Source organism: Leucopleurus acutus, assembly GCF_964270905.1.
Source record: "Leucopleurus acutus genome assembly, chromosome: 3".
Lineage (NCBI taxonomy): Eukaryota > Metazoa > Chordata > Mammalia > Artiodactyla > Delphinidae > Leucopleurus > Leucopleurus acutus.
The window spans coordinates 51,812,862-51,836,193 of NC_139145.1; the positions used below are offsets into that span (position 1 = coordinate 51,812,862).

General features: G+C 36.5%; 1 protein-coding gene across 1 annotated transcript in view; it reads right to left on the minus strand.

The window, feature by feature from the left end:
- Positions 1–11,111: 11,111 nt before the first annotated feature.
- The window catches only part of SPINK5 (serine peptidase inhibitor Kazal type 5), a gene marked incomplete at both ends in the record, with an annotated part of 64,234 nt that continues 52,013 nt past the window's right edge, over positions 11,112–23,332 (minus strand). The window contains 5 exons of the mRNA XM_082835023.1: positions 11,112–11,268; positions 13,706–13,836; positions 20,123–20,201; positions 20,329–20,456; positions 21,357–21,429. Coding sequence (XP_082691149.1) covers positions 11,112–11,268; positions 13,706–13,836; positions 20,123–20,201; positions 20,329–20,456; positions 21,357–21,429 — 568 coding nt within the window. The remainder of the gene's footprint in view (positions 11,269–13,705; positions 13,837–20,122; positions 20,202–20,328; positions 20,457–21,356; positions 21,430–23,332) is intronic.

Below are 23,332 nucleotides of genomic sequence, written 5' to 3' on the forward strand. Positions count from 1 at the left end.
AAATAAAATAACCTTTCCCTGATTGAGATTTTCTTTATAACTACATATCATATATTTAGCTGATAAAGAGCAAATTAATTAGTTGAAAGTTACAATAAGGCTAATTATAACAATACACTTCACAGCATATTTTTCTCTGGGCTCCTACTGCTTTTGCATTCCTCTTTAGCTGCAGCCTTTTCTAATATTTCTGAGAAACATCTCATGAATCTAGCCTTCATCTGGGGAGGAGATACATTTTATAAGTTCATATTTTCAGGTAATTTTAGCTTGTTTCCAACCATCAGCGCCAGCAATTTTAAATTTGTACCAGGAAGGGAATGCAGAATCTCTAAGTTCTTTGAAAACAAAAGCCCTTGTAGGCTTTATGTCATTGACCATAACTGAAGAGTGCCTGTTTTAAATTTTCTTTTAAGTCTCTTAAGGGTCTAGCTTTAGTCAACAACTTTTAATAAGCAACACTCCATGCTAGGTATTTTGCTAGGCACTGGAAATAAAAACAAGAACATTAAACCATCTCTTCTCTTAAAGAATTCACAGTCTAGTGAGAGAAATGGACTTGTAAATAAGCAACTAGGAAACAGTGACAGCTGGTAATATAGGTGTAAGGACAGGGTGTTATGGGAGCATAAGAAAGGAATAACTAATTCACAGAGGGGAAAGAAGTCATGGAAGGCTTCTAGAAAAAAGCTACACCTTTAATGAGGTGAGAAAAAATTATTCTAGAGTTTGAAGGAATGAACCTTGTGAGATGGAAGGAAAAAGTGGGAGAAGGACCAGGGGTGGATAAGGAGGATATGTTAAGAGGAGAGGACATAAAGGAACAAGTTTAAGGAAATTATTCAAAGGTAGAAGGGAAAGAGGAGAGTAAGAGCTGAGCCTGAAGAGGTGGACAGAGAGGCCTTGCATGTCAGGAGGACTTTGGGGGCTAGAGAAGCCACTTAAAAGTTTCATGCATATTACTATCAAATTTGGATTTCAGATCATCACTCTGCAGTGGAGAATGCAATGGATGGGAGAAGGCTGAAGCAGGGAAATCATGTATAAGGCTGTTTTGGTCAATCATGAATGATTGATGATGGTTTAAACCAAAGATTTAATAGATTTAGTGATTAACTGTACAGAGGATAAAAGGTATCTGGGAAGATAATGCCTGGGTTTCAGGTTTTTCTCGTTTTACTGTGTTTTAGTGCAGTGTGGCTGCTTAGTAGGAGTTTTCAAAAAAAAAATTAAAATGGGGAATTATACAGATCTGTGTTTTGAAGAGGTCATTTGGAGATTAAAAAACAAGAAAGCTGTAAAGGATGGAGACAGGCAAGTCTGTTAGGCCATTGAAAAGTCCACTGAAATGAAAAAGAGGATCTAAAATTCATTAAAGAAAAAAATAAGGTAAATGTCTTTAGGCTAGAAAGATATTTACAAGGACTGTAACAGATAAGGAGAGAGTGTATGGAATAGCCTGGAGGAAGACAGCTCATCATCCCTCAAAATAGTCCAGAAGGAACTACTGTCAAGTGAAAAGTCCATCAAGGATGATGAATGTTTTATGAGGTTTTTTTTCTTGGGACTGATTTTCAAATGACCAGGTCTTTCTTTCTATTCTCCCTTCATGCTTGAAGAATGATTTATAGTCACATATTATTTATATTTAACTTTAATTTCAATACTGGAAAGAAAAAGGGACTTGTGTGCCAGGATGGTATCAGAGAAAGAACAAGATGTCTTGTTATGCTTTTTACTATGAGGGAAACAAGTATTATCCATCATTGGTAAAGGCCACAGGGAGTGCTGTTTGAGGGCACATTCCCTTCATTTACCATGATCTAATTGTGCTATATATGAGACTGGCCTTGGACAAAGTCAACAGCAAGGCCACGAAGAGTATTGGATTGGAGTACAAATGTGCATTTTGAATGTGCTTTTCTCATTTGTAAGCACATATTAAATGTTTAGAAATGTCAACATTTATTATCTTCTATTATTATCATAGAATAAGAAGTGTGGTTGGTGTTTAAGTGTACAGAAGGGAGCAAAGAAGACAATTAAGTTACAAAGAAGAAGGATAAGGGAGATTCTTTTTTTAAAATTGAAATATAGTTAATTTACAATATTGTCTTAGTTTCAGGTGTAAAGCAAAGTGATTCAGTCATTATCTATCTACATCTATATGTATATAGAGATATATTTTTTCAGGTTATTTTCCATTCTGGTTATTGTAAGATATTGAATATAGTTCCCTGTGCTATACAGTAAATCCCTGTTGCTTATCTATTTTATGTATAGTGGTTTGTATCTGTTAATCCCATACTCCTCATTTATCCCTCCACCCCTCCCATTCCTCTTTGGTAATCATAAGTTTGTTTTCTATGTCTGTGAGTCTGTTTATGTTTTGTATATAGATTCATTTATATTCTTTTTTAGATCCCACATGTAAGTGATATCATGTAATATTTCTTTCTCTGTCTGACTTCACTTAGTATGCTATTCCGTAGGTCCATCCATGTTGCTGAAAATTGCAATATTTCATTCTTTTTATGGCTAATATTCCACTGCCTATATATACCACATCTTAAACCAGTCATCTGTTGATGAACACTTAGTTTGCTTCTATGTCTTGGCAATTGTAAATAGTGCTGCTATGAACATTGGGATGCATATATCTTTTTGAATTAGGGTTTTCATCTTTTCTGGATATATGTCCAGGAGTGGATTTACTGGATCATATGGTAGTTCTATTTTTAGTTTTTAAGGAACCTGCATACTGTTGTCTGTAGCGGCTGTACCAATTTACATTCCCACCAACAGTGTACAAGGGTTCTCTTTTCTTCACATCCTTGCCGATGTTTGTTTGTGTTCTTTTTGATAATAGCCATCCTGGCTGGTGTGAGGTAATAATTCATCGTGGTTTTGATTTGCATTTCCCTAATAATTAGTGATGTGTTGAGCATCTTTTCATGTGCCTGTTGGCCATCTGTGTGTCTTCTTTGGAAAAATGTGTGCTTAGATCTTTTGCCCTTTTTTTGATTGAGTTTTTTTTTATATTGAGTTGTATGAGGTGTTTGTATGTTTTGGAAGTTAATCCCTTGTCAGTTGCATCGTTTGCAAATATTTTCTCCCAGTCGGTAGGTTGTCTTTTTGTTTTGTTGATGATTCCTTTGCTGTGCAAAAGCTTTTAAGTTTGATTAGGTCTCATTTGATTTTTTTCAAATTTTATTTCTTTTCCTTGGAAGCCTAATCTAAGAAACTATTTCTACGATTTATGTCAGAAAATGTTTTGCCTATGTTCTCCTCTAGGAGTTTTATGGTGTCATGTCTTTGTGAGTTTATTTTTGTGTATGGTGTGAGGGAATGTTCTAATTTCATTGATTTACATGTAGCTAAAGAGACAGATTCTTAACTATAACTGAGTTACAGCCTATAGGTCAAACTTGGCCCACCACCTGTTTTTATAAATACAGTTTTATTGGAACATAGCTATGCATATGAATTTACATAATGTAAATTCATTATATTAACACAACAGCAGCATTGAGTGGTTGTGACAGAGGTTGTTTATCCCACAAAGTCTATCTGGCTCTTTAGTGAAAAAGTTTTCTGACCTGTAGTCTATACAAGTGCTCTCTGTACTTGTTTCTGAAGCCTTGAGAAAGAGAGGGAGACTTCAGGTGAGTTCCTGACATGAAAAAATAAGGAGTTTGACAGTGGTACTTCTATGAAAACCCACATTCTGAAAGTGGAATCTGAAGTATAGTTATAGAGAAATGCATAAGTCTGTGGTAGTGACCAGGAAGAGGTGATAGAAATAGTCTGGCCTTCTTTAGGTCCATCTCAGGATCATTTGTCACTTCCCGGTTTAGAATTTTAGGGCTGGTTTGTGAAACGTCAGTAAGATGGGTCTGGTTTTCATTTACCTCCCATTCGGATGTCAAGATATAACTCAGGAAGCAACTCAAAAATCAGTTTACTTGATAGTTAATAAAGCTATTTTGTTGTGACCATTTTGACACAGATGACATTTTATATTTGCCTCCAGATTGTGTCTCCAAAATAAACAACTTTCAGTTGTTTTTTTTTTAATCTCAAGTAATGTGTTCAACACATTCACACTCTTAACCCCAATCCCAGAGCCTCAGTCCATTCCCTGCTTTATTTTCCTTGATTCTCATTTCATCCCTGACCTCTGTCCCCCTCTTCACCCTTGACTTTGACTGGGTCCCTGGAATTTTCTCCATTCCTGTGTCTCATCCTGTTCTAGACCACCCTATCCTTCACCTCACCATATCCCTGAGCCACACTTTCTCCCTGGTGCTCAGAATTATTATCAAGGGTTGCTTAGTCTTGAGTGTGAGAGAACATAATCTTCTGTGCATATTACCTGATAATCATAATCAAAATAATAATGAGGAAGGCAGTACAGGGGGCTTGTTGTTGTTATCTCAATAAAATATTCAAAATGACATAAAGTGACTACTTCTCAAAAATCATATGTCTTGGCCAGGAAAATGGTATTTCTGGATTTCCTAGAAATAACCAGGGAGGAGATACAATCTCAGATGTTACAGTATCTGTAAACCCATTCTGTATGTCCTGGAATTACCAAAGAAAATAGCAACATTGTTTTCTCATTTTTTTTTTTTCCTGAAATGGCTCTGTGTTTTCCTGCTTGAAAAATGATTTACAAGTCTTCTTTCTTTTTTCTTAATGATAACATAAAAAGAAAACAAAAACACAATAGGGAATGATTTATCTTCACTCAGTTAAAGAGGACAAAAATCATAAAATCCTACTATAATGGGCCTAGTGGCAACTTATCTAAAAGAAAAAGGGCAGAGGAATCAATACAAAATTAACTCCCCAAATCCAAGTAGGCCTGCCATTCCCAGCACAGTTCTAGAGCTGAGAACAACTAGAAGCATGGTGGATTCCCCACAGCTTCCTCCATCTACAGTGTGTTCAGCATTAGCCTGGAATCTGCAAGTGAACAATGTAACTAGATACTGTCACAGGACACCGGTAGCAAGGTTCTGAGCATGAGAGTGTTTCAGCATTGAGGCAGGAGCTTATACGTGTTCCATCCGCTATCTAGTGCTTATATTCTCTGGTGGATTTCTCATGTGTATTAGGTCGTTGTCTAGTTTAGTAGCCTCTAGCTATAATACATGTAGCTCTTGAGCACTTGACATGGGGCTTGGTAACTCTTGTTGCCTTGGTCTTCCCCCAGACTATGTATGGGTCCAAGGCCCTGATACAGGAAATTATGAATTATTGATTCATATCTGGTTTGGCTTTATATAGCTGTTGGCTGCCTGGGAACCCCTACATCCCCACCTCTCTTCTAGACATTCCTTCCCAGCCGTGACAGCAACTTGAATTTGAAGAAAGCATTCTCCATCCACCTATAGGCTTAGAAAAACAAAAAGGTAGAGTTCATTCAGCTTCTGCAAAAACAAGTTCCTATTTTCCAGGCAGTGACAAAGAAATCCCAGAAATGGCGTTCTGCGGGGTTTACTTTTATTGAACAAGCAGTTGGACAGACAGCATTGTGATCAGGAGGTTTCTACAGCACAGACTGGGTGAAGATGTCTCTGTGCCCTCAGATCACAGAATCTAGGAGGAAAGAGATGGAAAAGACTGAAAGTCAGTGAGTCCATTCCCCCAACAGTTCTGTATTGTCTTCTATAGTAAATAAGACGAGCTCTGAAGAATTCTTTGTATATACAGATGGTGAAGGTAGGCAATTCAGAATTGGAATGCACATTTTCCCTCATGGCTTTCACCAACTCTTTCATCATTTGACCTACAAGAGAAGATGGGTAGGTTAGATGTTAGAAACTCAAAGACATTGTAGAAATGCAGGCTATACATTTATGATGGTAATAACATAGTCAAAGAAATCCATAGATTCCTGCATTCTGCTAAGAATGCACAATTTCAAATCACTTTCACATTTTATTCAGTTGATTCAGTGAGTATTTATTGAGTATCTAGTATATACTACCTGTTGAGGTGGATACAAAAATGAACTCTGCTCTTGATTACATGAGACCGTCATGGTAATGAAAAAAGGAAGGTGTCATTCACATCTTTTCACAAAGGAATAAATTAAACTTCAGAGAAGTTCACTGACTTGCCAAGATGTCACATTTGGTCAGGACTTAAGTCTAATTCCTCTAACAATTACTGCTTTACTATTATAGTTTGTTTTAGGCCATGAGATTTTAATCAGCTGTCTTCCTGCCTGACTCATCCATGTAGTTGTATATTCTTGAAATCAACATTTAAAACATTAAATCAACGTTTAAATTTTTAAAAAAGGTAACTGCATCTTGTCTGCTGGTACTACCTGGAACACTAGCAGCATTATTATTCCAAACTCAAACCTCCACTTTAGTTCTCACATTAACCCCATCAGGCTTCCTTTGATTTGAGTTGGCAAGCTATGGTCTTGTTGAATCCTGGAAAATCTTTGTCATGGAATTGAGAATAGTCATTTATTCATCTCAGAAAATAGTACTGGTATTTTTCTTAACATAGGAATTTCCTTCCAGTGTAGCTAATCTTTATTTAATTGAGATAATGCCTTTTCTAGAGCCCTTGGTTTTCAGAATCTTCTGACAACTAAAGGATGGTGGCAGAGCACAAGAAATGAAGTCAGGGCTACAGTGGACCCCGAACAAATACTGATTAACTTTGGTAAATTGCAGGATTTCTCCCAGGCTGATTTTCTGTAAAGTGGGAAAGATAACGATCCCTGCCCTAAATACAGATTTACTGTGAGGGTGCAGAAGGAAAGAGCAGATAAAGCTCTATATTAAATTAATCTTAGTAGTTACTGGATAATGAAAAGTACCTCGTAGAATAGGAAGTAAAAGTAGGATTTTCAGTCTATTTTTCCAGGAAAGTTGTGACTGCCAGGCCTTTTATTCATTCTTGGGATTCCAGACTCTCTTAGAGAATCTTCTACAGAGGAACAAGGTTTAGGCAATAGTTTCCAGCCTCCAGGATTTACACCCATAATGGTTATCAGAGCAGTCCTGGCCATGACCCACCCATATCACCTTGGGGTATCCAATATCACATAATTGAATCATACAGCAGGAATTGAACCCATGCCCAGGACACCTCTTGCTCTAATGATTTGTTCCATCAGATAAAACCATAAATAATTCCTGTCATTAATAATGCCTGTTATATAACTCTAGCGAGAAAAAAAACACCCCAAAATGAAAGCAAGGAAGTTGCAAAACCTTTTGTTCTTAGCTCTGGCAAGATGCTTCATTATTGGAATAAATACATCTTATTAGTATTATTCTATGGCAAATTCCTCATAAAGTAGTTTGCATCATGTTGTCTACATGAGATTACAGCAAGGCATAGTCTAAGGTGTGGTCTATAAGACTTGCATAAAGATTATTTTTACCTCCCTGTTTGAGATGTACGTGACCAGGTATGTTTTTAAGATGGGGAGACAGGATATTCTGGCAATAAAATGAGAAGCAGACCACTAACAGTTTATATCTAATAAGATAAGAAGATAGCCAACACAACATAGGGACTAGAGCAAAAGTTTAAAACCTCTCTTTATATATGTGTAATGCCCAGAGTAGATATATGACTTTTTTAACCCACATGAGAAAACAGTGAAGGTTTCCTGACTTCATTCCAGTACCCTGCCTCCTACCCTGCGTTCCAGCTGCCAGTGTGAAACCAGAAACACCTAGCTTATAGCTCTTGTTTTTCCACTTTCCCATATCAAGGCTCGCTGAGTTCTTCTGAATATGGTCTCATCTAGTGTTGCTTAAGATCCTCACGTCTGGCAGAACTGTTTTTAATTCCATTATTGCCAAAGCTTTCTGTGCCAGTGGAATAGAGTAAAAACAGTTGTGAATAATAATAACTAGCTGTCAAATCTTACTAAAATATTGTTTTATTAAAGATAAGTATAGTTTAATACCAAATATAAATTTATTAAAATTATTTAAAAGAAATAAGCATTGTGCCAGGGTCTGTTTCTCTACATTCATACTTTAGGCTCCTAGGCCTGATAATAATAATAAATGCCATTGCTTTTTAAACACTGGGCCAAATGCTTAAAAGTATTTATTAAATATTTTCAATAACTCAGTGAGAGCTTTGGTTTACGTATTTAGGTGATTTGCCAAAGGTCTCACATATGAAAAACATCAAAAACTCTGAACCCATATTTATCTGGTGACAAAAAGTTTTCTCTTATTTGAAAATTCCTAGTTTTTTCCCCAGGTCACATATCATCTTGCCTGAGGAAGAGATTCCTCAAATGCCATCACCAGGGAGAATGTTAAACTCAACACATTGGTCTTCCTTACCCTCGGGGTATATGTTCCAAGATCCCCAATGGATGCCTGAAACCACAGATAGCACCCAACCCCATATATACTATGCTTTTTTCCTATACATACATACCTCTGATAAAGTTTAATTTATAAATTAGGCACAGTTAGAGATTAACAACAACAATAATAAAATAAACAATTATAAAGTTATGTGAATGTGGTCCTCTCTGTCTCTCTCTCTCTCTCTCTCCCTCTCAAATATCTTATTGCACTGTACTCACCCCTTCTTGTGGTGATATGAGATAATACAGTGCCTATGTGATGAGATTGAGGTGAATGACATAGATACTGTGACATAGCATTAGGCTACCATTGACCTTCTGAATAGGTCACAAGGAGGATCATCTGCTTCAGGTAATCCATCAAACTATGACGATGTTGATGTCTGGATGACAGGAGCAGATAATGTCAATGGTTGGGAATCTTTGATAGCTTAAGGGTTTTTTTGCCAAAAACTTTTGGAAGGACATTGTAATCGGAAGGTGTCACTCTTTTTTTCTAACTCATCAAAGTGTTGCTGCAAAGGTTGTAATCCTTTGGTGATCATACGGGTGACTTTAATGCTGTGTTCCATCCAAGGATCGTATTCCATAATTTTTTCCTTTAATATCTGTGCAATTTGAAACACTTTGGCAAATTTTGGTAATGTTCACATTGCTGGTTCTGCTTCAATTTCTTCATCTTCCTCTCCCTCTGTAGATGACTCAGTAAGTTCTTCCAATTCCTCAGTCTTTAACACTTCTCAGTGGCCTTCAATATGTTCTTCCACTTCATCGAGCATGTCAGAATATCCTTCTCCGTCAACTTGTCTTGCCCTGTGAATGATTTTCCTAACTTCTCCATTGATCCCCAGGAAGCCTTTAAAATCATTCATGACTTCATACATTTTTCCAGCAGGCATTTACAGTTTCTAGGTCTAATTTATCCATTGCAGCTTCGAGGAATGTTGTTGTGTCAGCAATAGTGAATGGTTTCCAGCAGTGCATTTTGTCCAGATTAGGGTCTGCATCAATTGCTGATCAAATGTAATCAAATACCAGGCGGGTGTATGTGACCTTGACAAATTGAATGATGCCCTGGTCAAGGGGCTGAAGTCATGAGGTTATATATAGAAGCAAAAATACAACCTTGAAATTTTCATTTTCATAGCAAATAGATCCAGGATGGCCAGGTGCATTGTCTGTTATTAGGAGGACTTTAAATTCCAAGCCTTCCTCTTCCAAGTATTTTTTCACTTCTGGGTTGAAGCATTGGTGGTATCATTCCATAAACAAGATGGCTGTCACCCATGCTTTCTGATTATGGTATCAGAACACAGGCAGATAATTTTTGTTTTTGAGAGCAAGTGGGTTCTTCACTCTGTATACTATGCCTGGCTTAATCATATGCCCTGTGGTATGTACCAGAGTTAATCTGGCTTTCCATGTTTTATGCCTTGGTGCCTCCTTTGCACTTTTATGAATGCAGGTTCTGTTGGGTATCTTCTTTCAGAGGAGCCTCATTGTAATTGAAGACTTGTTTTGTATGACATCCTTTCTCTTTAATCAACCTTTTCAACTCTGTCAGAAATGTGGCAGCAGCTTCTTCACTGGCAGACGCAGCCACTCCAGTAATTTTTATATTTTTCAGTCCAAATCTATTCCTGAATCTCTGTAACCATACTTTACTTGTAGTAAATGGCTTGGTGTCACTGATTTCACGGCATCCCTTGCTGAAGTCTTGGTAGAGGCTTGATGCTTTCTGGCCCAGCACCTTGCCACCAGTCAGAACACATTTTCTATTCATGTCTTCCACCCACAAATCTAATGCCTTTTCCATCTTAACTAAGCACTTATCACACAATGTGGCTGTAACTTGTGCACTTTGAGGTGGAGCAGCAAAACTAACAAATTTCTTTTTCCTTCTTCACAATTTCGTGGATAGAAGATTCATTCTTACCAAAGGTCTGAGCACCTCAGCACACAATATTTTTTTTCCCCCTTATTAAGGTGAGAACTTTTACTTTGCACATAGAAGAAGAACTTTTGGGCTTTTCTTTGGCATATACAAATTGCCAGTGTCACTACTCTTGCACTCTGGGAGCATTATTCCTTCAAATAAGGGTTATTTGAACAAAAGACTGTGATGTCATGACAGTTGATCTGATAACCTAGATGGCTAGTAAGTGACTAAGAGGTGGGCTATGCTGGAAAAAGGTGAGATGGAGCAGGACGGTACAGGATCTCATCATGCTACTCAGAACAGCACATAATTTAAAACTTGTGAGTTGTTTATTTTTGGAATTTTCCATTTAGTATTTTTGGACCTTGGGTAACTACAACCATGGAAAGCAAAACCTCAGATAAGGTGAAAGTACTGTAATGTGTGTCATAACATCCTTGTAGGGATTTAAATGAAAAAGGCAACTTTTCATGTTGGTAAACAGCTTAATGCAAAGTATTGATACGAGGATATAACGTTTAAGTCCGCTTCTTTCAGTATCTGACCTCGCTTGGTCTCTGTCTCATCTTTGTATTGCAGATCACAGAAAATAAAATCAACTCTGCAGAAGTGTTACATTATGTACATTGCTCATAGTCTGTCATTGATCCCAGTAAACTGTAAACATTTAAAAATGTTAACTACTATATTTTTATTTCCACATATTTCAGTAATCACTTATCTTCACAATGAAGATTTGACCAGTTCTGGGGTTATCTAACCTAGTATCATTTCCCTGGCCAGAGAACTGTCCATCACTCAGTTCAAGAGAGCAGAAGGAGAACCACCTGGTTCTGACACTGTAATCATGAACACCGGTGTACTTACAGATGCTGGCATGCTGAGAGGTGTTGTTTCTATGTTGCTCTCCTCACACCTTCCTTCACTGCGTATGCGTATATTAGTTTGGCGTATTCTAAAACAGAAGAGGAAGTTTCAAAGATGGGAAAACTCAAAGTTATAATGAAAAAAAAAGACAAAACACAGCCAAGGATCAATATGACATTTGGGCATCAAACCAGAACTGAAATTAGGGGTAGGGGCCGGGATCTGCATTCAACTATTTTCCAGTAGGCGCCATTCAGGTTTCTCTCTCCTGATTGAGCCCCAGATTTGTGCTCCAGGCCTGGATCTATTTCATCACATTTCATTCTCCTGTACACTATACAGTCATGGAATTGTTGAATGTCAGAAATAAACTTGGAGATCATCTAGAGCAAAAGCCATTATTTTATAGATGGGAAAACTGGATCCCAGAGAGAAGTTTGACTTTATTGGATACCTATAATGTGACTTGGAGATTATAAAATAGAATATATTTTGTAAAATGTACTTTATATAAATATATATAAATTCTATATGTATGTTATAAAATATAACAATATATGATCATAGAGTATGAATTTTATATCAATAGTTGGAAAGAATCTTAAAAGATGAATTTTAATGCCTTTCTCGTAAGAAATATTATATAGCAAACATCTACTTGTTTGCTCTGGTGATAGGAAACTCACTGTCTATCAGGACAGTTCATTTTGTCTTTGAACATTGTGCAAGTTGAAACTGCTTCCCTATAACTTCCTCTAAGACCATGGAAACCAATAATGTTCCATCTTGCCTGGGCTAGCCTGAATCTTCTCTTCCTAATGTATACTCACAGTTCTTTAGCTAAACAATCCTTTATCAATATTTTTATTATGGGCATTTCTGTAATTTCTGAAGCTCCCTTGAGTAAACTTACTGTGGGTTTATACAGTGAATGGAATGCTTGTAGAGCACTGGATGGATAACTTAGGGCCTGACATTTACAATAAAGAGAAGTTGAAGGATTTCTGGGGTGAAAATAAGACATATATAGCAACAGATTCATGAATGGTTGTACTCATTCCTTAAACATTTAAGACATTTAAGAATTAAGATTCCTTAATTATTAAAACTCTGTAAGATCCATGGATAGATCTCAAGAGATTTATGTGCCCACAGATATTATGCATACAGATTTTTAATGTTTCAGCATTTTCTTTTCCTTTGTGGAAAGAGGTAACTTTCTCTATATTATCAAAGGAATCTTTGCTCCCCAAATGTTTAAGGAACTACTGCCTTGGATATAACAGTAGTGTAGTGGAGAGAAAAGAAAACTGTGTTTAGACCCAAATCAACAAGATTAAAATCCAGTCTGATCTACTTCCTAGCTTTGTCATTTTAAACAAATTACCTGGACTCTGAGCCTCAGATTAACCATCTGTGCAATGAAGATGATACCACTCTGTAGTGAGCAGTGAGGATTCAGTGAAACTGTGAATATGAAAGTGACTGACTTACAGATATAACACATAAAGCACTCATATTCAGATTTTAGTCTATGTATATGAACTGCAGAATGGCTCTTGCTTTTGTGAGTTAGTTGATTTAAAAGGAAATAAATGTAAATTCAGATATTTTCCTGGGATTGAAAAGCAGGATATCAGTCCCATCCTCAAATTCTGGGCCTTGCTTACAGTGTTCTAAGAAGGAGAGAATGAACATATATGGACTGCAATGTAAGTCTGAGGTGGGGTGGGGTAGAGAAGTCAAGATTTGCCACCATGCCCTTATTTAAAGCTGGTCAAATGAAGGCTGGGAACAGGTGAAGAATGTGAATGGAGGTGAGAGTAAATAGCATTCGAGCAGAAAAGCAACAACAAATCTACAACCAATAATTAAAGTATTAAAACAAATTCCTTGTATTTAACTAAAATAAAAATCGCTATTCTTCTCAATAATCCTGTGAAGTCAGCTGGCCCAGAGAACTATCTCAAGTTTTCCAGGGAAGAAAGTGAATCTCAGGATGAGATAATATGCCTGCAGATAGATTGTGATAAATTGAGAATAGGTCTGCCGGTTGCTCCAGTGTGCTTTCTTCTGCACGATAGCACTTCCTGCTCCAAGAAGACTTGGAGAGGATGGGAAATCTGTGACTATCAGGTAGTCATAAGGCCATTAGAGATTAGAGGCTGGGCTGACTCTGTATCGCAATGATTTTCAACTTTTTTCTCTTTACACGAAGGGTAGATGATGTTCACGCTCCCATGAGTGCACATGGGCTTAGATTTTCTTTAATTATTGTAACCCCACCACTTTTCCTTTCTCTTCCACTCAGTAAACTATATGAACAGTTTTATTAAAGGGATAACCTTAAATCCTCTCTATTTTATGCATGAATAAGATCATTCACAACATTTGAATTTTAACTGCTACGATTAGTAAATTGTTTGCAACACACCTCACATTCATATCAGTACACTGCTGTGGGTCAGCACTGTCATCAAGAGCCTCTGCACTGGAAGATGGACTCATTGGACTTGTATACTTACAGATTTTCATGACAGAGCCTGCAAGGATTGCCGTATGTCTGGCCATCATCACCACAGACAGGCTGTAAATCCTTTGGACAAAGGTAACCCATCCTGGGTAATACTCGGTAGTGTTTGCACATCTCAGAGTTCTGAATAAGCAAAACATAAAGTACATTTACTCAATGGCACTCAAGAGATATGAGCTTGGGGCAAACCTCTTGATTTCCTCAATCATGTATGAATAATGGTTAGTAAAGGAACTGTAACATAGGTTATACAAACTCACATATTCGTTTCACACCACTGTTAGGTAGATTTAACCTCCTAGATTTGGCTTCTTTTTACTAGGGAAGTTAAGTAGCTAAACCAAGATACAAGGAAAAACAAAGCAATAAGAAAACAGAAATCCTACATGATACTGGGCACAGATAAACTGAGGTATGCCCATACGACAAAAACTACCATGCAAGAAATAATATCCCTTTTTTTTTCTTAAATGAAGACACTGGTTATATACAATCTAGAAAGGAGAGACTCAGAGGTAAATGCTGGGTAACCATATGGGTTTTTGAGTCCCAGCTCTGCCACTAATTAGAGGAGTGATTTATCTGACTTCTCTGAGCCTTAGTTTCTCATCTGAAAAACATGAATAATTATAGCTCTTGCCTCATTTGTTTTAGGGAATCAAATCAGATAATGCATTTATATGCATACATAATACAGTGTTTGGCACACACTAAGTGCTCAGTATATGTTAGTTGTCAGTATGTTTCCCAAGGTGAAAAATACATAGATTTTTCATGTAGAAGAAGGAACATTATTTGTTGTTGCTAGTCTTTTGGAAGTGTGAGTTTAATAATGATGATGATGATAATAATAATAACAACTTTATCAATCTTAAAGTAGGACCAAAGGGAAAAAAACACAGAGAAATTTTAAAAATAGGATTATGAAAGACTAAAATTCAGTGGTGTCAATAATTACATTAAATATTAATAGGACCAAGTACTTCAGTTAAAGAACAGACATTATCAGACTGGAGAAACAAAATGACTCAACTTATAATATTTACAAGAAGTATACTTTATATCTTTTTTTAATAATAACTATTTTTAACATCTTTATTGGAGTATAATTGCTTTACAGTGGTGTGTTAGTTTCTGCTATATAACAAAGTGAATCAGCTATACTTATATGTATATCTCCATTTCTCCTCCCTCTGCATCTCCCTCCCACCCTCCCTATCCCACCCCTCTAGGTGGTTGCAAAGCACCGAGCTGATCTCCCTGTGCTATGTGGCTGCTTCCCACTAGCTATCTATTTTACATTTGGTAGTGTATATATGTCCATGCCACTCTCTCACTTCGTCCCAGCTTACCCTTCCCCCTCCCCGTGTCCTCAAGTCCATTCTCTACGTCTGCGTCTTTATTCCTGTCCCTCCCCTAGGTTCTTCAGAACCTTTTTTTTTACATTCCATATATATGTGTATATGTGTTAGCATACAGTATTTGCTTTTCCCTTTCTGACTTACTTCACTCTGTATGACAGACTCTAGGTCCATCCACCTCACGACAAATAACTCAATTTCATTTCTTTTTATGGCTGAGTAATATTCCAATGTATATATGTGCCACATCTTTATGCATTCATCTGTCAGTGGGCACTTAGGTTGCTTCCATGTCCTGGCTATTGTAAATAGAGCTGCAATGAACATAGTGGTACATGACTCTTTTTGAATTATGGTTTTCTCGGGGTATATGCCCAGTAGTGGGATTGCTGGGTCATATGGTAGTGCTATTTTTAGTTTTTTAAGGAACCTCCATACTGTTCTCCATAGTGGCTGTATCAATTTACATTCCCACCAACAGTGCAAGAGGGTTCCCTTTTCTCCACACCCTCTCCAGCATTTATTATTTGTAGATATTTTGATGATGGCCATTCTGATCGGTGTGAGGTGATACCTCATTGTAGTTTTGATTTGCATTTCTCTAATGATTCTTTAACTATATATTTCAACCAGTAGGTTAAAAGTAAAAGGATGGAAAATATATACATGCAAACACTCATCATACAAAAGGTGGTATATCTATATTAATATCCCACAAGGTAGAATTTAGGACAAGAAGTAATAGCAGAGATAAAGAAGAGAATTTCTAATTATAAAATAATAAGTTCAGTAATTAACAATCCCAAACATTTATGTACCTATAGTTTCAAAATATCTGAGGCAAAAATTGACTGACTGAAGGGAGAAATAGGCAAATTTGCAAACATAAATGGAAATATTAACATACTTCTTTTTATAATTGATACCCCAGACAAAAAATATCAACGTATAATATTTGAAAAACAAAATTAACCAGCTTGACCTAAATGACATTTATAGACCTCTATATCTGACAGCTGCAGACTATACATTCCTTTCAAGTGGACATGAAGTTGTTGCCAAAATAGACCATATTCTGGGTCATTAAGCCAGTGTTGATAAATTTCAAAATTGAAGTCATAAAATGTAAGTTTTAGGATCACAGTGGAATAATTATAGTAATAAATATGATAGCTATAAAATTCCTCAGTATTTAGAAATTAAGCAACACACTTCTAAAGAACTCATGACTCTAATCATAATGGAATGTAGAAGTGTTTTGAACTGAATGATAATGAAAATACGAAATATCAAAACTCAGTAGCTGACTCATTGATTTGAAGGAGAGTTTTAAGTAAATACATAAAAAGTTTTAAAATCAATAAACCTCCATTTCAAGAAACTAGCAAATAATAAGCAAATTAAGCTCAGAGGAAATGGAAGAAAACAAATAATAAAGAAAAGAAATTTATGAAATAGAAAACAGAACAAAGCCAAACATTGGTTGTGTGAAAAGATTAATAAATCGATAAACTATTTACAAAATTGACAAAATGCAAGAAACACACATTAGCAGTATTAAAAATAAAAAGTGGTACACTATATAAATATAGATATTAAAAGGATAATGTGGAAATGTTATTAATAACTGTGTGCCAATAAATTTGACCACTTAGATGGAATTAACAAATTCCTTGAAAACCACTTTCTGAGAAGAAATAGAAAATGTAATAGTAGTCTGTCTGTTGATAATTATTTCAGAGGCATAAAGAAGTATTTTCTAATTTGTTTTGTTAAATAATTCAAACATCTAAAGGGACTGTTTTAGACTCTGGTGAGTTCCTTATCAATAGAGATAATTCAGGGAGAGTTTAGACAAGCCCCTTCTAAGAATCACTGGTAAAGGTAGGACTGAACCAGGTATATCCTTAGTATTTTTCAGGTATCTGCTGCCCCAAGATTGAACTACTAAAATAAAGGATTATAAAGAAGCAACAAAGACAGAATTATGCTTCTCTTTTCTTACATAGCACATCAACTCTGAACAAATTCTCCACCTCCAAAATAGACCTAGGATTCATCCACTTCTCATGACCTCCACCACTACCACCATGGTATAAAGCAGCCTCTGTGGATTACTGCTGTGGCTAACTAGCTGTCTAGCTTTTTCTCTTGTCCTTCTGCAGTGTATTTTCAATTCAGCAGGCAGAGTCATTCTTTCAAAACATAAATCACATCATGTCACTGCTCTTTTCACAACCTTCATTCAGAATAATAGCTAACGCCTTTAAAATGGTCTACAAAATCCTACATAAGATGGCCTCCTGTAACTTTAATGATTGCCTCCTTTATAACTGTCTCTGTGGTCACTCTGTGTCAACTGTACTGGGCTCCTTGCTGTACTGTGATCCCTGCCTCAAGGCTTTGCTGTTCCTCTTCTTGGAATGTTCTCCCCTCACTTACATGTATGGAATTGATCCCTTTAGGAGGTGCAATTGTCACCTTCTCAGAGAGCTCTTTCCTGTACAAGCTACTTAAAATTGTATCCCAGCATTTACTATAGCATTTTTCTACTTTATTTCCCCCTTGCTATTACATTTTATTTATTCGCATCATCTATGATCTGTGTTCTTCCAGTATAAACTCTGTAAGTGTAGAGAGTTGTATCTGTTTTTTTAATGGCTATTGTTCTCATATGCACAGTAATGCTTGGAAAATAGTAGGTGCTTAATAATTACTTGTAGAATGCATAAATGATAGCTAAATAAATGACAAAATGAATAATGAATGATGTTCTCTTCCCCAAGAGAAAGCTCAGCTCAAAACCAGGTTATTCAGGAGGAAGCATGATCGGGTTTCTGGTCTGCTGGTGATATCTTATTTCTTGATCTGGTGTTAATATCACAGATGTGATCACTTAGTAATAGCTGTACACTTATGATATATACACTTTTTCTATATGACTATTATACTTCAGTAAAATGTTTTTTTTTAAATAACACATTTTGGGAGGGATAAATTGGGAGACTGGGATTGACATATACACACTACTATATATAAAATAGGTAACTAATAAGAACCTGCTGTATAGCACAGGGAACTCTACTCACTACTCTGTAATGGCCTATATGGGAAAAGAATCTAAAAACAAAGAGTGGATATATGTATATGTATAACTTGTTCACTTTGCCGCATACCTGAAACTAATACAACATTGTAAATCAACTATACTCCAATAAAAATCTGAAAAAAAAAACAGATTTTATTATTCACAAGAGCCAAGACACACACACACACACACACACACACACACACACAGACAATGGAATATTATTCAGTCATGAGAAAAGGAAATCCTTCCATTAGTGACAACTTGGATGAATCCCGAGGGCACTGTGCTAAGTTAAATAAGTCAGACAAAGAAAGTCAAATACTGTATGACATCACTTATATGTGGAATCTAAAAAAGCTGAACTCATAGAAACAGAGAATAGAAGGGTCGTTAACCAGGGGATGGTATTGGAGAAAATGGGAGACATTGGTCAAAGGGTACAAGCTTTTAGTTAAAAGATAAGTTCTGGGGCTCTAATATATGGTATGGTGATTATAGATAATAATACTGTGTTATATACTCAAAGTTGGTGAGTAGATCTTAAATATTCTCACCACAAAAAAGGAATGGTAATTATGTGAGGTGATGGAGGTGTTAGCTAACACTATAATGGTAATCATTTTACATTCTTTAAGTCTATCAAATCAATGTGTTGTACACAAATTTACATAATGTTTTGTGTCAACTATAGCTTAATAAAGCTGGGGGGAAAATAGCAGATTTTGTGAACAGCTCTTCTCCATGCTTAGGGATCCCTAGTATAGTGCCTAATTTACTAGAAATATGTAATTACTATGTATTTCACTAGTGTAACTCATCTATATTCTACTTGATTTGGGAAAATAATTAGATAAAATTCATGTTTGATACCTTTCTTTCTTCTTTTTTTGGGTCATCAGATTAGGTGCTAAAGTCTCCCTTCTAGGACCCAATTCAAGATTGCACTTTGTGAATGAATATACTTCATGCTCTCATATCTTCTTTACTTCTTTCTACTCCTGACCTTGGCAAAGCTCTAAAAAAGCAATCCCATTAAGCTCAATGTAAATATAATAAGTATAAAATTACATATTTATATTTACATACGTATATAATCAGTATAAGTAAGTTCAGCATCGCATTCCAGGCTATTGGGAAAAGGACTTGGTTTGGACGGGGAGTGGGAGGAAGTTGGGTGAAGAGCCTTTCTGGTCTGCTGAAAGAGTATTTCTTCTTGTTTGAAATTGCTAAAATAGATATTTTAAAACTTGAAAAAAAGTGATCAGTATTAGAAATAGAATAGATATCCAGTAGAGATCATTTGAAGTTGTACAATAGTCTTTTCTCAAAGCCATTCATCTACCAAAATGCATAATTCCCAACATGCTTTTCAAAAATGAACATTACTATTAATGTTTCATTTTGTGTAGGCAGTATAGAACTAATGAAAAGTTGCCTCATTAATGGGAAAACTTTCCTGGGGAAATTTCACTATTTCACTTTTCTAATTGAAGTCCATAGATGGATTAGAAGAGATTGTGCTGTTGTCATATTCTATGTGCTGCTATCGTAAAGCATTGAACCTTATTTTTAAAACCCCCAATTGAATACAAGATGGCACTAGAATGCCAAGTCAAGAATTTATCATCTGGAGCTCCAAGCTTTTGATACTTTTTTTTCTTGTGTGTAATTTTGGCATCTATTTGCTTGTTTTAAAACTTCAGAAAAAAAATCCACTTGATAATAACAATAATTTTACAATTACCACTGTTCCTGCAAATGTGTGGTAATTGCATCAGAGTTGCTCTTAGGGCATTGAATTCCATGCTGTTTCTTTGAAGTTCTGGCCGTGTCTTTCTTGTTTATCATTATATCCACAACGACTGGGACAGAGTAGGCATTCCATAAGTATTTGTTGAATGAATCAATCTTGCAACCAATCATCCAAATTTAAGTATAAGCACATCTAACATATTACCTCTTTTCCATTGTTCTTTTCAACTGTGTTTGTCATGTAGTCCTGCTCTTTCGTTTTTCTTTTGGCTGCTTCTCTTCCCCTTGAAGAAAAACATGAGAATAAACGCTTCAACTAAAGTGAACAAACACCTCAGGTGTGCTTTAAAAATAATTGTCATTTTCCTTTAAGACTCACAACTAAAGGCCCATTTTTGAAAAATAACTCACAGTTTTTCCTTACACATAGCACATATGTTGCCATGTGTCCTGCCATCTGGACCCTGGACAGGGTCACTTTCTTGGGTGCAAGTAAGTTGTCCATTTTCCATTTGACTTCTAAACTGATCACATACATCCTGAAAAGAAGGAAGGATTACATTGGAAATGGCTATTTTCACATAGTATTTGAGCTTGAAAATTGGAAGATTTTGACTCAGGAGTTGGGCAGCCACTTAACCTTGCTGTGGGAGGCTCTATAACGGACCACAAAGGTGTCCAAGTTATAATTCCTGGAACCTGAAAATATGTAGCCTCACATGGCAAGCAGGAATTAAAGTTGAAGATGGAATTCAGGTTGCTAACCAGGTGACCTTAGAATGGAGAGATTATCCTGGATTATCCGGGTGGGCCCAGGGTAATCACAAAGATTCCTATGAGTGAAATAGGAAGGCAGGAAAATCAGTGTCAGAATGATGCAGCTTAAAAAAAAAAATCAGCTGGCCTCTGCTGATTTTAAAGATGGCCACAAGCCAAGGAATGCAGGCACTTCTAGAAATTTTTTAAAAAGGCAAAGAAATAGATCTTCCCCAGAACCTCCAAAAAGGAAAGCAGCCCTACTGACACCTCGGCTGTAACACAGTGAGACCCATTTAGGACTTCTGAACTCCAGAAATGTATGATGATGAATTTGGGTTGCTTTACCACTGTTGGTAGTAATCTGTTACAGCAGCCGAACCTCATTTTCCCCATCTATAAAATGAGGTTGAAAAAAAACTTAGTTGACCAGGCTATTGAGATACTTAAACTACTATTTATAAAACTGTTTTATAAAGTGTTAGACTGAAAGATTTCCATCTGGTGTTAAATTTCTACACTGAAAAAGTTATCAGGGATAGATATTCCCATTAATGATGACTTCTGATGTTCTAAGGGCAATATCCTGACTGGTAACATTGACAACCTCTTTCCACATTTTTGATAGTTAAGTAATGACTTACAGAAAGACCATTCTTGCCAAAACCTAATTAATGATTCACCTTTCCTAATGCTGATTCATTCCCATTTGATCTGTTCCGAGAATTCTTTTTGTTTTCCTCTGCTTCTTTTTGCCTGGAAAAGAAAAGAGTCAGTAGTCATCTTGCAGACACATACTCAGATTTGGAAGGGGCCTTAGAGTTTATGTATACTAAACCACCTCCTTCACAGAGAACCTCTCTGCACCTCTCACAGATGGACAGTGACTTTGGTTATTAAGAAGCTCCCTCATTACAGGGTAGATATTCTAGGCAGATCAAGTCAAGTTAATCTCAGAGTCTCCTTTATTTGTATCCAAATTCATCTCCCTATAGCTTTCATCCTTTAGTTTTACTTCACATTCTCAGGAAAACACAGAACAAGCCTGCTGAATCCATTACCTCTTCCTGATATTAATCCTTTAGATATCTAAAGGCAAGTGTCAGGTCTCCAAGTCCACCTTCCTCAGTTCTTTCACCTTTTTATCATAAGCTGTGGTTTTAATTCTTTACCAATTCACCATTCTTATTCCTCAATTTGTAGGTCAATCTATTATAGTACTATTTCAATTCATTATATCATCATTGGAGCCCAAGATAGAAAGAAGACAAGTGATATAGGAAGTACCTTAGGATCATGGTTTTTTGGGGTTTTTTTTTTTAACCTTTCACCTTTCTGATAAAATATTTATGCCAGTGGTTCCTAAGTTTTCATGTACATTAAGAATCAGCTATGAGATTTTTAAAATCAGATTCACCGTCAGTCCCAACAATTTTACTGACAAGATCTACATTGGGATTCAGTAACCTGATTTTTAACAAGCAAGCCAGGTGATTCTGATGCAGTTGACCCAAGATCCAAATACTGCAGAACTCTAGTACACGTATTTCTCCTTCAAAGTTTCATTTGGTAGTGTATATATGTCCATGCCACTCTCTCACTTTGTCACAGCTTACCCTTCCCCCTCCCCGTATCCTCAAGTCCATTCTCTAGTAGGTCTGTGTACCAAACGTAAAATAGATAGCTAGTGGGAAGCAGCCGCATAGCACAGGGAGATCAGCTCGGTGCTTTGTGACCACCTAGAGGGGTGGGATAGGGAGGGTGGGAAGGAGGGAGATGCAAGAGGGAAGAGATATGGGAACATATGTATATGTATAACTGATTCACTTTGTTATAAAGCAGAAACTAACACACCATTGTAAAGCAATTATACTCCAATAAAGATGTAATAAAAAAAGTTTCTTTTGGCTTTATGCTTAAAAGAAACGTGTATGAATGTATATAACATGAATGTGTGTGTGTGTGTGTGTGTGTGTGTGTGTATTTTACGGAGCTCCCTTTTTATATATAAGAAATAGGGAAGTGGTAGTAAATGTGTCCTGAGGATTCAAACAAATATAATAAAGTCATGACATCTTAATCAAATACTAGGAAAAAGAGACCACCTGTAATGATTCAGTCTGGTGGAATTCAATCTACAATCACAGCTCTGCTCAAAAATCTCCAGTGGCTTCTGATCACACATAGAATAAAATCCAGTGTCCTTCTCTTGGCCCAAAAAAGCCTTACATGATCTTTCCAAATTAATTTCTGCAATTTTCCACGCAGTAATCTTGAGACACAATGACCTCCTCTCTCTTTCCTGAGCTTGTGAATTTCATATATATATACAGAAACTTGCAGTGGCTCCTGCTCTGCCTGAAACTTTCTTCCTTCAGATGGCCAGCTGGCTCATTTCACTCCCTTTTTCAGGTCTCCCTTACTGTCAGGCTTTCCGCAAACACCATAAAGTAGCACCTCCAATCCCTTTCTGTTGCCTTACTCTGCTTTACTTATCAACACCTGGTCTTGTTATGTAGCTTTTTACTTCTTTGTTTATAATCTGTCTTTCCTATATTATAGTTCCATATGGCAGGAATTTTGTCTTGTTCACTTGAAGAGCACCTGTCCGTGAAGAATGCCTATTATATAGTAGGCCGTCAAAAACCATTTATTGTCA